This window comes from Equus asinus, chromosome 5, assembly GCF_041296235.1.
Source record: "Equus asinus isolate D_3611 breed Donkey chromosome 5, EquAss-T2T_v2, whole genome shotgun sequence".
NCBI classification, from domain to species: Eukaryota; Metazoa; Chordata; class Mammalia; order Perissodactyla; family Equidae; genus Equus; species Equus asinus.
Window position 1 is genome coordinate 107,649,566 of NC_091794.1, and position 16,062 is coordinate 107,665,627.

General features: G+C 37.5%; 1 protein-coding gene across 7 annotated transcripts in view; it reads left to right on the forward strand.

The window, feature by feature from the left end:
* Positions 1-16,062, forward strand: part of RERE (arginine-glutamic acid dipeptide repeats) — a 403,675-nt gene that overhangs the window by 239,920 nt on the left and 147,693 nt on the right. For 6 of the 7 annotated variants that reach the window (XM_044769612.2, XM_044769615.2, XM_070511161.1 and 3 more), the window contains one exon: positions 1,054-1,158. In XM_044769612.2, the coding sequence (XP_044625547.2) occupies positions 1,054-1,158 (105 nt within the window). Of the gene's footprint in view, positions 1-1,053; positions 1,159-14,917; positions 15,270-16,062 lie in introns of those variants that run through there. The other variant, XM_044769617.2, reaches the window with a different exon arrangement.

A 16,062-nucleotide genomic window follows, 5' to 3' on the forward strand; every position in this document is an offset into this window, starting at 1 on the left:
AGGGCACGTCCCTGGGTGCACCCTGCATTGGTGTGCTTTCAGTTCTCCCGTTCCATCTCCTTTAATTGCAGCCGTTGGCTTCCACTAGACTTTCAAGTTACCTTCTGTGACCGCTGAGGGAGTTGGAGTTCTTAAAACCTCCCTGCCTCTTTGGGAACCCTGGGAATTCTCCCAACAGGTGTATATCTCTGTGTATGTGTGAGTGTGTGCGCGTGTGCTCGCACACCTGTGTGTGTGTGTAGCGGGAAGGTGGGCCCTACCACGTGGTATAATGTTTCTGACATTTACATTTGGTGCATGGAAACACTGCATAAGGAGTTCTGTAGTATTGTAGAGTTTTCAGTTATATTATGCTTTACCTTTTGTTGGTAGGTGAACTTGGAAACCTTACTGCTCTTTATTGCAATATATCCATGGGAAAGTGTTTCCCAACTTAGTTATTTAATGTTACCTGAAAATTTGGGAGGTATTGTTTGTATATTAGAGCCCATGTATGTATTTAAAAAGTTAAAATTTCTCTAGTTTTTAATTTCCAAGTCAGTTTATTTCTTGCACATTAAAAGAGAAGAAAAATATGTAACAGTTATACATTGTGCCTGTCATAAGGTAGCAGGAAGAAAAAGTCCATTTTGCTTTGATGATTTAGAAAGACTTTAGATGGATTGTTTTCATAAAGTAATTTAACTGTGGTTTGAACTTTTCCCTGTCATTTCTAGTTTAATATCCTTTTATCACAGTTCTATCCTCAATTTATCTTTGTGGTTTAATTAATTTTACTCTCTGACTAAAACGGTGAGATGAAAACAGTTAAATTGTAAAGTTGTAGGTTGAAGCAGTCATGAAACAAAAAGATATAATACTGGACGTTTTCTTCTTTTGGAACTTCCAGTTTTCTGAATAGATAATTATGGAGTTTATAGCTTATTCTGCATGTCTTAGAGTAGCATAGATTTAGTTATATCTTTCCCCACCCTTGCCCATCCAGTTATATTTTGGTTTGCAAAGCAATTGAGGGTATTACTAATGTATTTTTGTTTGTTTGTTTATTTTCAGAGGGAAGTGTAACATTTCCCATTTTTCTGACATATTTGCTGCTAGAGAGTTTAAAGCCCGAGTGGATTCATTTTTCTACATATTAGGCTACAACCCTGAGACAAGGTAAGTGAGTCACTTGGGCCCACTCAGTGAGAACTTTTACTTTTCTCACTTGTATGTGTGTGTGTTTACATATCTGGGCATATACTAATACGATTTTAAAAAACGACCTTAAAATCCTATAGTAAATCTTTTTGGAAGGAGTTCTAGTTAATGTCTTTCGTGTCTAAAGCATCTTATTGTCTGTACTTTATTTTTTTAAGAAAGGAAAACTGAGAAAATTTGGGTTTAGAGAGGGCAAGATAAAGACATATGTTTAGTTGATCTGTGTTTTGAACTTATGAATTGGCAGATTATTACCTTAATGCAGATTATTACCTTAATGCACATTCTCTCAAGCCTCCCGTGTTACCGTATTGTAAACACTGGCACATTAAGGAAAGTTTGTTGGTTAGTCATTTGTTTTGTTCACTTAGTAAAACCCGAGGAACACTCACTGAAATATTTCTAGTAAGACCGCTAGTAGGAGATGCATACATCCGGTTCTCAACCATCTTGGTAAGACTTATGTAACAGGAAGAATTATTTTTTAAATGAAAAACAGTCAAAATAATTTACCAGAATTCTTTGTTTTTGTCTGTACATAATTTAACTTAGACATGGAAGAACTTCTGTAAAGGTATACACGTTTGTATTTATCCTGTACCAAACGTGTTTCATTAAGGGTTTTAAACATGTTAGCAGGTGATCGAGTAGTCTCTGCTCAGGACACCCAAGGCATAATCTACAAATATGAGGATTTAGAAAGAAATTAAAGATACTTGGCTCAAGGAAGTTAGTGGAAGAACTACATTAAGTGTAATTGCAAGATGGGTATTGTTTTAGTGAAAATGTTTCCCTAGAGGATGCCGAGAAATTATATGTAAAATTTAAAATGTTGCTGTTTAGACAGTCAACTTAGGGTTAATAAAAGGCAACATATTCTTTTTTGTGGCTGTAAGAGATTGCATAAAGCTCTATTGGGGCATATATGTTAGTGTCTCTATTTACTAGACAGCAGTAATAGGGGTAATAATGTAATGGTCACCTTTTTGCTTACCTTTTTTTCTTTAGAAAACAGTGAATTTGAGCTTTTATTTTTCTTTCAAAAGTATGCCCTTTCCCAATGACAAAGCTGATCGATGGTAATATTTCAAAAGCATCTTACATTTTGAAATGTTTATTTCATATGCACATTTATTGACTGCCTGGTCATATGTTCCTGTTGCCCAAGTGAAGAGTGGAACACTTGAACTTGGGTTTCTGTCTAGATACAAAGGAGCCTTTTGTTTCAGTGATGCCCTGTTTATTAAACTATCTGATAACAGTTGTCATATTGCGCAAGTTAGATTGTATTAGCAAATTGACTAAATAGCTTTTGTGTTTCAAATGTTTAGCTCTTGAATTCATAACAGTCAACCAAATTTATTTTTTACTGGTTTTGGTTATGCATCTGTTTTTGCTAAGTGTGTATTAAAAGTGATATATAACTTAGCTCTGTAAAGTAGAGACTCATGCAAGTTCCCGTTTCATTATTCATTGTGTGTTGCTGGCGGTCATTCAGAATGATACTTCCCATCAATTTTGTTTTAAAATGTGGGTCAGGTATACAGTACAAGGATGTTATTTTTCTCTCACCTGAAAAAGCAACACAAAGAGGTGCCTATACCAGTGCATTTATAGGATTTGCATCCTGAATCACTTCTTGTAATGCTTTGACTTTCCGAGTCACCATTTACTTGTTTCTGTGCTTGTGTTCCCATGTCCAGCTTGTGCTTGGTGTATTGTAAGTGTTTGAGGGATATTGGATGACTTGAACAAACATTTGAACGTCTGCCTCAAGTAAAGTTTGTGGCAGATCTCAAACTTCTCACAAAGTGCGTGTAAAACTTTGCAGCAGTGGAGCCAGTGTGGCCGCTTGCCCTAGCTCACTGGTTTCACCCTGAACTCCATTTTATACCTCTGAAGTTTGGGGTTGTGTGTACAGTTCCTACCGCTTCTCAAATGATGAATTAACAGAGAGTAGAAAAACTGTGTTTCCTCCATCTGGCTTATGTGCAACCCGATCCTTAGAATACTCAGGGTACAGACCCTTGCAGAATTTACCTCCGTTTCTGTCTTTGTTTCAAGTTTGTGGGGAATGTGGCCATGTGGTGAACTGGTTTCTGGTATAATTCTGCTCATTTGAATGAGCGGGACTAGCGTCTAATTGTGGCTGCATGGGGCTGTGTGCTGACTCTTAGTGCCCTGAGTCATTGGAAAGGAAATGTCACACTGTTAGTAATAATCCTGTGAGATAGTGCATATATCTGTAAGAGCGTAAGTTAAATAATGGTGATTCTGTGACTATAAACTGTCATGACTTTCCCCTCCCCTTAAATAATGCAGGAATTTTACTCTAAGTGAGCAGTTGAAATTGGAGCTTCAGATGGATTTTTTTCTGATAGTAGTTAAAAGTTGATTTATGTAATATTCCATAACTTATTTAGCGTATTAGCCAGCACTGAAAGGTGGAGTTTTTTATCATGTTTATTGCATAGGTCCTTTTCGAAAAACCCCAGTATTTGGCTACTATTTTATTTTCCCCCTAACCTGGTTATTATATTTCTGAATGTTGTGTGTTGTCAGAGGTCTGGTTGTCCAGAACTTTTTGGTTTTGATGATATTACTTTATTGAAGACATGTATGATAGTGGGAAACAGATTTTTCTATACTCTTTGGTTCATTGCCTTTAAAATTTGGGGAGGGTGGATTTCTTGGTAATTGGCATGGAATTACTATGTTATTAGGTATAAATTTATATTTCATTAATTTTTTTCTACCCAGAGTACTGATCATTAGTACTAATAAAGCATCCACAATAATCCAGATCTATAATCTCTCATCTTCAATTCTGAAATCTGAAAGCTCTGAAAATAAAAAAAATTTTATGCTAAGCTTGGTGCTCAAACACATTTGATGGTCAAACTTGACCTGAACTGATGTGAGGCTATTTATATTCCTAATTTAGTTCACTCTCTTGTGAATTTGTGCAACTTTTACCACAGAAGTACCAATTCAATAGAAGAGAGGTTATTGCTCAGACACTGCAGGGTATTACATACTATGTGGTGTATTCGCTATTAGTACCTTTCTAAATCCAAAAAGTTCTAAATGCTGAAAATCCTCTGACCCTAAGAGTCTTAGCAAAGGATTGTGACACTGTATTTTTGCTTGCCATGACATGAAAGGAACACAATTGGGTGAAAAATTTGGGGGCAGATGCGTCTAGCTTCAAGTAGGATACAAGCTACAAGAGGCTGACAAATGAGGAACTTGAATCTAATGCTGGCCTCAACTTGAACCCTTAGGTAATTGGGCTTTGCTTTTGGAGTTTGTTTTGACATTTCTGCCCTTAGGGAGTGTTCACTTTCGCTATATGAACAAGATTCATCTCAAATTTACTTCTGCAGACAGCATACTCTGCAACATAGTGTCATTATGTTCTTATTTTGTTTAAAGGATCTGATCCAGTCTGGTTAGAAACTAAATCAACTCAGTATTTTTCAGCTCAGAGATCTTAGTATGTAAAGCCAATTAGACCTTATATACATCTGACCAAAACACCAGTATCCGTGGTTGAACTAAAGTAGGTTGGGCTTAGCTTATAAATAGAGACTAGCATGGAGACATGGTTACATTCATCCTTTTACTATCCTTAGTTGCTTTTTCGTTTGTCCAGTACACATTGCCATTTAATCTGACTGCTCGATCCTTTTGTTAAGATCGACAACCTGGAAAGATCTCCCCTCTTGGACCCAGGAAGCCTGGGTTCTGGTCCTCTGCTACCACTTCATCTTTGTGTCTGTGGGTAAGGCTTGTACTTCCTGGACTCTGTTTCCACCTCAGTAAAATGGGGATGGCAAAAGCTACCCTGTACGTAGCTTTTGTTAACTGTCAGGTTTTTTGTTGCTTCTTGGGAATTGCAGCAATAATTATAAATTTCTTTTGAGGAAAAGGTTGAAAAATATCCAAGTTTTTTTGTTTTTAAACCTTGTGAAATCTTAAATCGAAAAGCAAAACATAAAGTACTTCCCAAGATATCTTGATTCTACCAGACCATTAACCACCTGGTTGATTGTGCTGACATATGGAAGTCTGAGCACTGGGGATTCTTGACTCTGCTTGGAATATTGATTGTAAAATTCATAGAAAATATGTAACAGTTACTAAAAATGTAGATAAATTTCTTCATTGACCTTAATGAAACTGACCCAACAATTATAATGAATATGTAAGTGATATTGATGTGAAATAATACATTTCTACAGTCAGAATATTTCACTGAAAAATCTGAGAGAACCAAAATTGAAAAAAAATTTTATTGGGAAAAATAGATTTGGGCTTTTTATAGCAAATGAGTTTATCCCCTATAGTGTGTAGGTTTTATTGAAGTTTTGATAGTCCTTTTTCCCATCTTCCCATCCCCCCCACCTCAGCAGGTTCAGCCTGTTGGCCAGTGCCGTTTTTACTGTACTTTCTGACCCTTTCTGAGTGTGTATCTTTCTGGGTGTATAGTTTTCCTTACCTTTCTGCCTCAGGCCAGTGAGTTAGGAGGGGAAGGAAGTAGTGGTGAGTGGAGTCCCAGTAAGAACAAAAGATTCCATAGTGACCCTTTGGGAGGAGATGTCTTTATCTTTAAATTATTAAGCATGAAGTTTCCCAGGGACCAGTCCATTTGTTTCCCCTTGCTTAATTAGAGTTCTTTAGTCCCTAAAGTGCATTTAGGGGTGGTGAAGAAAATTATTATTTAAAATGTAGCATTTTGTATTGATGCTCGCTGATCTTTCTTTCCTTCTCTCTTTCTCTCTAATACTATCTTATAAAATCTTCAGTGGTCTCTTCAGAGGCTTGGTCTGCAACATGAAACATCTAGTTATGTTCTTGGTCCTTTGCTTCTTGAACATGAGTCTTCTCTTGCTCATCAGGTAGAAAACAAGTTGAGGGCTCAGATCTGCTTTTATCACCCAGGATAGAAGGTTCGTGATTGCCTCTGGTCACCTGCTATGACCTGGGCCCTCTTTGCTTTTCTTCTTCTGCGGAGTTTCTTTTAGCAATACAATCATGCGTCACTTAATGACAAGGATACGTTCTGAGAAATGCATTGTTAGGTGATTTGTTGTTGTACGAACATTATAGAGTGTACTTAAACAAACCTGGATATTATAGCCTACTATGCACCTAGGCTATATGGTACTAGTTTTACAGGACCACCGTCGTGTATGGGGGTCTGTTGTTGATCCTGATGTCTTTATGCAGCACATGACTGTATTGAGGCTTAAGGACATTTATCGCTACATTTAGTAGCAGTTGTAAACTGAGATACTTGCAAGGAATTATATTTAATCTCTCCCTGACTGACTGTGGCAATAATGTTACTAATAATAGCTACAGTTAGTGAGTACTACGTGCCTGGCACTGCTCTGAGTGTTTCACTTGCATAATTCATTTTATTTTACTGTGTTTTAAACAATTTCAACCTTATGGAACAGTTGCAAGTACAGTAGAAGACCTTTTCTTAACTGAACCATTTGAAATATGTTGTCACTGTGAGGCTGTATCATACTCTCAATACTTTATGTATTTTCTGTGAACAAGGACATTTTCTTACGTAACCATGATAAAGTCCTCAAAATCAGGAAATTAACGATGAAATGTTATTAGCATACAATTCTCAGACTCCAGTCAAATTTTATCAGTTTTCCCAATAAAGACCTTTAAGCAAAAGGATCCAGTTCAGCATTCTGGATTTAGTTGTCATGTCGGTTTAGTCTCCTTCACTTGGGAACAGCTTCTCAGTCTTTCCTTCACTTGATGACTTTGGTACTTTTGAGAAGTATAGGCTAATTATTTGGTAGACTGTCCCTCAGTTTGCATTTATGATGTTTCCTTATTATTAGATTTAGATCTTGTATCTTTGACAGGGAAAGCTCAGAAATCAGCTGGGGTTTTTTTTTTTCATTTTTTTCCCTGCATCTTATTAGGTGGTACACAATTCTAGTTTGTTCCAATGCTGTTAATGTTCACTTTGCTTAATTGAATAAGTTGCTGTCTGCCAGACTTTGCAATTGTAAAATTTCTCTTATTCCTTTTATAATTAATGACCACTTTCTGGGAGGTTGCTTTGAAACTATGTAGATATCGTCTTTCTCATCAAACTTTAATTTATTCATTTATATTTATCAGGATGGACTAATGGCTTCCTATTTCATTCAATTGTTTATAATCTGTTACCATCAGCATTCATTTTGAGGTCCGATTGTCCCAGATTTTGGGGAATGATACTTAGAAACCAAGATCTGGTGCTAGATGTGCTCATTACTTTGTATCACTGCTCGCAGGCCTTCTGAGTGTGTGTGTGTGTGTGTGTGTGTGTGTGTATGAGAGAGAGAGAGAATGCACTCTTGTACATCTATGTTTCTTTATCTGTATATCTGTGTTCATAACCAAATTCTCTAGTTCTAAAACCACAGAGTTCCTGCTACTTTCCCCCCTTTTTCCTTATTTATAATTCTTCATCTTTAATGGTGAAAAATCTTGTTTCATTATCCTTCATACCTTTCTTCCACTTTCCTGTCACTGATTCTGCTCTCTCCCATACATGGATGGGCTTTTTTTTTTTTTTAAGATTTAAAAAAATTTTTCCTTTTTCTTCCCAAAGCCCCCTGGTACATAGTTGTGTATTTTTAGTTGTGGGTCCTTCTAGTTGTGGCATGTGGGACACCACCTCAGCATGGCTTGATGAGCGGTGCCACGTCCACATTCAGGATCCCCAACTGGTGAAACCCCGGGCGGCCGAAGCTGAGTGCGCAAACTTAACCACTTGGCCACGGGGCTGGCCCCATGGATGGGTTTTGACATCTTGAGTTGTATCTTTAGTAGATTTAGCATTTGATATTTCTTAATGTGGCCTCAGGGAACCAAATTTGTAACATCATCTGTTCAAGGTGCATGGGAGAACAACTACTACCATGTAGTGAACGCTTACTCTGTGCTAGATTGTTTAATCTATTCAATTCCCATGAAAGTTCAGTGAGGTTGGTATTATCTTTATTTTATAAATGAGGAAATTGGTATTATGTTAAATAACCACCTAAGTCATATAGTTAGTAAACAGGAAACCACAAGCCTATTTGACTCCAAAGCTTGTGCTCTTAACTTCTATAATTTCATCGTAGGTTGATTCATATACAACTTAATTTTCTTTTGGCTGTGTTGGAAAATACCTTTTAGGTTTTCTAATGAAGAAAAAAATATGTGCTCACTAGAGAATAACTTGACAAATACAGAAGTTAAAGAAGCAAACTGAAAAAATACATAATTCTATAACCCATGTTTGTGTTTTTCTTTGACTATACATCTTTGTGGGCATTGAAAGAAAGAGGATCTAGATTGTCACTTTTCAGCTGAAGTATAAAAATTTATGTTGAAAAAAGATGATCACAATGTTATTTAGCATAACCAAATACTGGAAAAATCAGAAATGTTCAACAATATGAGAATAAATTATGGGCCATCCGTATGATGGCATGCAAGGTGCTCATTACAAATATTTTTGTAAATATTTAATGACATGGTATTATGTTCATAATGGAAGATGAACTAATAAAGGAATGCATGATTATATGCATATTATGTATAAACAATATTTTAATTATAATCTTAATACATACACATACACCTATACATGCTCAATGCCTTTTGCCAGTAAACATGTACAAATGTTGAGTGAAATATAATAAAAGTTAAATGCAGGCCTGAGCTTGCAAGAATTAAGAAAAACTGAAAAGTAAAGCAGTAAGCTGATCCTTCTTCAGCAGCCCATGATCAGAGGTGCTCAGGTCGGTTTCTCATCTCCTTAACAAAGGGTCTTTGGTTTTAACACCCATCAGGTACAGGAGATGAGGCCTTTATCTCAAGGGGTTGAGGAGTTGGAACTGAGAGCCCTGTACAAGGTTAGGTCCATCAAAGGTCTGTTCTTTTGGTGAAAAGATTAAACTAGATAACATATCTAGAACTATAGAAGGAAGTGTCAGGGAAAGCTGTTTGGGATTGGGACTCTGGACCCAAAACAGAAGAGGAAGAATAGAGGGAGAATTCCTCTTTTAATTCATAACTTTGGGCCTTGCCCCCTTGGCAGTTGGGGCTTGAATTTACATGCTTGAAAAATGTGAGAACTTCAGAATAAGAAGATAATATAAAAAGTGGTGGTGTGCCAATGAGCCACCCAGGACACCTGACAGAAGCATATGTAAAATTTTTTTGGAGGAACACACCCTCATTCAAGAACCTATAGGATATCTGCAGATAAAATATCTTTGAATCTTGAGCTTGCTGTCAAAAATTACAAAATGTGGGAAGAAACCATGTGCCATCAACTTGAGTCAGATAAAACAATGGTAAGAAGCGCACCTAAGAACTTAAAAACTAGAGCTATCAGAAAGAGACTGTACAACATGCTTAAACAAAATAGAACTTTTACTTCTCTCTCATGGAAGCAAAGTTTGAAGGGAAGCAATCCTAGGCTGGTGTGGGGCTCCACTACCATTAGGGACCCACCACCCTCTGCTATCCTTGACTTCAGCTGATACCTTGTGCTCAAGGCAGTAATGGTATGGTAGCCAGGACATCCCAATTTCAGGCTAGAAGAAAGAGGAAGTGGGTAAAAAATGCATGCCTTCTTTCTTTAAAGCCAGTTTTCGTAATTTGTACAGGACACTTCTTTTCTTCTCATTAGACCAAAAAGGAAAAACAAATTAGACTCACACTTTACAGGTGAATTCTACCAGTGTTCTGGAGAACAGAGAAAGATGATGTAAGTTCCCTGAGTCAGTTTAAGAGGCTGGTAAAACCTTTATACCAAAACCAGATAAAAAGTAAAATTTGTAGGTCATGCTTATGAACGTGCATGTAAAATGTTTAAATAAAGTATTAGAAAATGGACTCTAGCAAAGCATTAAAAATATACTTGTCCAAGTTGAGTTTATAGAGTATAAGAATGGTTTAGTAATAATTTAAATGTTAACATATTTTATGACTTTAACATGTTGAAGAACAAATATATAATCATCTTGATGTAGAAAAGCACTTTATAAAATTCCACTTATTCGGTATTGGGGGGGGGCAGACTTAGCAAATTAACTGTAGAATGAAACTGCCTTATTCTGACAAAAACCTGCAGTAAGCACCATACTTAAGGACAGAGTGTTGGAAGTATTCTCTCTAAAATCAGAAACAATATAAGGATTTCCATGTCCATTAAGGCATGAAAAGAAAATATGTGAGAATTGGGAATGGAGAAATGAATCTTTATTAGTGTGATATAATGATTTTTACCAGAAAATGTGAGAAAATGTAAACAAACTGTTAGAACTAAGATAAATCAGCATGCTTAATCCATATAAGAACAATATATATAAAACTCGGTTCTATTTCCACATACTATGAACAATTAGAAAATAAAATTTAAACTGTTTCTGAAAGCTTCCCTTCTGTTCATCTGGTTAGTACTAATTAAAAGTTAAGATAGAGTATCTTTTTTCCAACAAGCATTTTTTTCCTAGAATTTCCTGAATGTTAAGTTTTTATTGCTATTTTTGCTTTACACTTGCTAATAAAACATTTTAGACATTTTTCTATTTCTGGTAAGTAGTAAACTCTTTAAAATAAACCTAGAAAACTTCCATGCTACAGCTCTTACTGTAGCTTTGAAAAACATAAATTTTCTGCTCACTAAAAATTATTGTAGTTTTTATGTAATAAACCTTTTAGTTTTAGAAAGACTCCATTAGTATAGTGTATTCAGTTCACCTGCTCAGCTCCCCTTTAATCTATCCAGAAGGGTTAATCCTTCACCCATTGTTTGCTAGGGATTCCTTGGAGGAGAGAGGGAGGTCTGGCATCCAGAGACGATGTAGATGTACTTGGGATCACAGACTTCTGGGATGATGTAGCAGTACAGCATAGAAGGAAGCGCTGGGGCAGCTCATGCACAGGTGTGTGCGCATATCCCTGCAGGCAGCCAGATGATAGGTTAGAGAGATGTCGTGGCAGGAGTGAGGGCCAGGCAGGTAGTCAGCAGCAGTAAGCAGGCATTTGGTGTTCAAGAGAACCAGTGGTGAAAACAAGGCCCAGGTCTTGGAGGCACATAAATGCTGAGTAGAGTTCTGAGGTGTCCTCACTGTAAGACATGGCTTCATCAGTGGAAACACAGCCCATTTCTAGAATTGGATTTTATAGTTAAAAGTGACACATTAGCTCATTCAATTACCAATCCACTAGATTTCAGGGCTGCTTGATTGTCTCTGACAAGGAAGAGGACTAATCTCATATTCTGAGGTTGGATTGAACTTGGAACTGGGTATTAAGTGGATTCAGGGGATTAGAGCACTCTGGAAGTGGGTAGCCAGGCAGGTCACTCATTGCCACTGGTGTGGTCTATTCTTCAGATTCCATGAGGATTGATGATTTAAGGCTAGTACAAGTATTTTTTGTTTTCTATATTTTTACATTTTCAGTTTGGAATTTTATATACATAACTTGAAGAGTTATGAAGTTAGTACATAGAACTCTCATATATTTTTTTACCCAATTCACCAGTTGTTAACGTTTTGCAATATTTGCTTTGTTATTTTATTGGTTTTGTGTTATGTGCTAGTTATCTTTTTAACTTTATTACAGATTTGCTTTATTATTTCTGTTTTTGCCGTATTATTCTCTATATTTACCCTCTTTGCAACCTTATTTTCTTCGTAGTATTTATTTTCCTTTCCTGAATCATTTGGGAATGAATTGCAGACATCAAGCTTCTTTCACCCTCAATATTTCAATGTGTATTTCCCAAGAACAAGAAGGTTCTCTTACATAACCACTGTATGGTTATCAAGATCAGGAGAGGTAACAATGATATAGTACCATATAGTCTATATTCAAATTTTGCTAGCTTTTCTAATATTGACCTTTATAGTAATTTGCCTCCATGATCACACATTGACATTTAGTTGTAGCTCTTTGATATCCTTTCCCTGTCTTTGTTTTCGTGTTTCTTAGCCTTTTTTGATTTTTCGTGACATTGACATTTGTGAAGAGTAGAAGCCAGTTTTCTTGAATACTCTTTAATTTGGGTTTGTTTGATGTTTCCTCATGATTAGATTTAAGTTGTGTAATTCTTTGCCAAGGACCACTATATAAGTGATATCATGCCCTTCTCAGTGCATCACATGTATTTTTTTTGAGGTACTACAAAACGAAAGGGTTGGCGTATGATTTCACTCATGTGGAAGATAAACAAACACGTAGGTAAGGAGAACTGATTAATGGTTACCAGAGGAGAAGCGGGTGGAGGGAGGGTGAAAGGGATCAAGGGGCATCTATGTATGATGATGGATAAAAACTAGACTATTGGTGGTGAACACAATGCAGTCCATACAGAAACTGAAATGTAATGTACACCTGTTACACAGTGTTATAAGCCAATATAAACTGAATACAAAAATAAAATACAAGGGTTAGGTGGTTTCCAATATAGATGGCTGATATTGTCCTTGCTCCCAAAGAACTTAACACGTATTAAGAGAGGTGAGGTACCCCAGAAAAGCTGTGGTGGATAACAGTGCAGCAAGAGGAAAACAAAGTTCTCTGAGGTTTCCAAGCTGCTCCCAGTAGGGTGATGTCTCCAGAGGAGCTGGTTGGAATTGTGGTAGAGTGGGTGAATTCTCCATGCAAAAGGATATGAAAGGGAAGAGGTCTCTTAAGAGTGAGCTGTGGGGTGTGCTGCCACTGAGGGGTGACAGGAGAACGGGAGTCTGTCCTAATGGTGTGTAAAGGACGGCTGTGAGTTGGCAGTGTCAGAAAAGACAATGAAGAGGATGTTGAAATAGGTTGGGATTGCAACTGGGATCTAGTATTACAGAAAAAGGGCCATAGGATGTTGGTAATTTGCCTTAGTGTCACTCAGGGCATTTTGTGGGACCAAAATGATAGTCCACGTTTCTTGACTTTCTATCACAATAACTGTTTTTGTGCTGTGTTCTTTTGAACAGTTTTATGTTTTTTCAGAATAATGGTGAATTTATTAAATTATTATTTTATGTTAATTTCTTCAGGTGAATATTTTCCATGTGAAAGGACTTGGTATTTTTTTAAAAATGCATTTTTGGAGGAAATACTTTGGTGGTCATATTCATGCTAATTTGGCTGCTAGGGTCTAATTCGATTGCTCCTCTTTTTCTCTAGACTGTTTCTAGTCACCTACTTCTGGGGACGTGTTATCTTACATACCAATAGGGAAAATGGTCTTCCAACCTGTACATACTTGCTTCATGTGCTCGGTCGAGAGTAAAACTTATTTAAGTGCATTTTGGCATTTCTTGTGTTGTGTAAATTACATTTTCAGCACAATGAGAGTTTTTTATTTAATTGTAGTCTCAGAATTTAGTTTATTTGATAGCATAAACAGGAGTACTAAAGAAATGGAATGGCACCTGTATTTGCTTTACAATACATGGGAGTCTCATGGTCTTCGTTTTCTTTTTTAATTATAGAATCATTTCTTAGTTTGCAAATGGAAACTAAGCCTACATACAGATCCAGAAGTAGGATTTCTTATATAGCTGACAGCCCAATTTGCCTTTTGTTGGAGGCAGAGGTTGGGGGAGAGGGTATAAAATGTGTTGTTAAAGGTTTTAACAGAAAATGGCTCATACTGTGAGCAATATGAATACTTCGTAGTGATCGGTATGACTAGGATGTTGTGACCTCGCTTGTGTGGCTTTAGAAATCTTTTCTGATTAAATTTTAAATGAATTTAGTTTCATGGGCAATGTTAATAAAGAGTTGCCTAGAGTTTTCTTTTTTTTTTTTTTTTTTGAGGAAGATTAGCCCTGAGCTAACATCCACTGCCAATCTTCCTCTTTTTGCTGAGGAAGACTGGCCCTGAGCTAACATCCGTGAGCATCTTCCTCCACTTTATATGTGGGACGCCTACCACATCATGGCTTGCCAAGCGGTGCCATGTCCACTCCCAGGATCTGAACTGATGAATCCTGGGCCACCGAAGTGGAATGTGTGAACTTAACTGGTGCACCATCGGGCCGGCCCCTAGAGTTGCCTAGAGTTTTGAATCAGGAGACCTCAACTGAGATTTTTAGATGCTAGGGTATTTGTGGCAGGGTGGTCTTTGACCTCTTGATTTGAACCCTCCTGCCCTTCTTATTGTTAGAAGTGCATTATTCAAATTAGACATACCTGAGTGAGTATCACTTTAGGAAATGTTTTTATTTATTATTTAGGCAATTTTAGAAATTCTTATCTAATAGAGATGAAGCTCTTTGCATAAAATACAGTATTCCTTAATACTCTGCTCACTATACCAACTACACTGCATTTGTAGCTGTGACAATTTGTCTGTCTGGCCTTTTTCTAAGTGTTTAAAGTTTTCAACAAGAAATTTGTGGGGTTGCTCCCCTTAAGTAGCTACAACTATGTTTTTAAATGTGCTGCAGTATTTTGGTTAATTAATCTTATGTATAGCCATTTATATCTGTGCCTTTTGATTCTATTCTTTCTTGAAGATCTTGCTATTTAAAAACCCAATTTATTAAAAAAAAAACAGACAAAACAGAACTTGCTGTTGTCTTGATAGAGCAGGGCGTTTATCTGAAGACTCTGGATGGCTGATGGCTTGGCTTGTCAAGTTCCCTGGTGTTGGCTGTCTCGGATCCCCCTTCTAAGGCCCCACTTCCCTGCACACTAGCTTGGTATGCAGGGAGAAGCTGCAGAGTCTGTTGGCTGGGCTTTATTTACGGAAACAGCAGGGTTGAGATTGATTGCGTTGAGAGACAGTGTATGGATGAGGGAGGGTCACAGCACATGCTCAGTCCTGTCAGGGTGAGGGGGAAGTTTCTGCGTTCTGCGTGAAGGCTTAGGTCATAGCACAAGCTCAGTGAAAGCTCTATGAGGTCTCTCAGACTGCATGTGCCTCCATTTTGAGTTGTTAGAGTAGAAGAGGCAGAGTTTCAACAGTAAGTAGAGGTTCAGGGATCCAGCTAGACTCACCAGAGCCTGTTAGTCATGGATGATCCATTCAGCCCCTGCAGGTAGGCTATCTTCCTCTGGCCTCACCGAAACAGTGATGGTTTTTGCTGCTCGTTCTCACTTCTGAAGATGTTTATGAATCATTTCATCATTTATAGTGCATGATCCTGAGAGCCTTTACTTCAGTCCTGGCTGGTCATATAGGTGGTGTTGTGAAGCGTGAAATCAAAGCTAAAAATGGGGTCTACCCAGAGATGCATTAAGCAAATGAAGAATGTTGTGAGTCCCTCTGTCGCTGTCCTCTTCCCCTCTCCGTCACCCCTTCCTCTCCGGGTGTACTTTTAACCTGAGTCTTGCTGGGTGCCTGGTGCCCAGCTTGTTTGCCTTCCCGCACCTGCAGAACAAACCTGCAGGCTGCTCGGTTGCCGTGTGGCTGGTAGGGAATGCTTGGGCCTGAGAGCAGTTCTGTTTGGATGTTTTAGGAAGGGTGTTAGGTGGGCAGCTATTGGTTGCTTTGAAGGTGGGTGGAACTTGTTTTGGTTGAGAGCCTGTTTGCCAGAGCAAATTATAATTCCTGTGATCTTTCTCTGAAGTCTGAAAACGCAGTACATACGTTTTGACATATGCAGGAAACAGTTGTGGATTATGCTTGCAACAGTATCACCTTAAAATTGGTTTTTTAAGAAATGAAATATTATGTCACACTATTTTCTATTGCTTCAAAAGGAAGCAATCAGTTCTTTCTTTTGGAGCTTATGGAAAATTTCTTGGCATTAAAAAAATTGTACACAGTGATTTTGTGTTAGAAGTTGAAGTTCCAGGTATTTTGTTTATTTTAGCAGAAGATGGCATTTG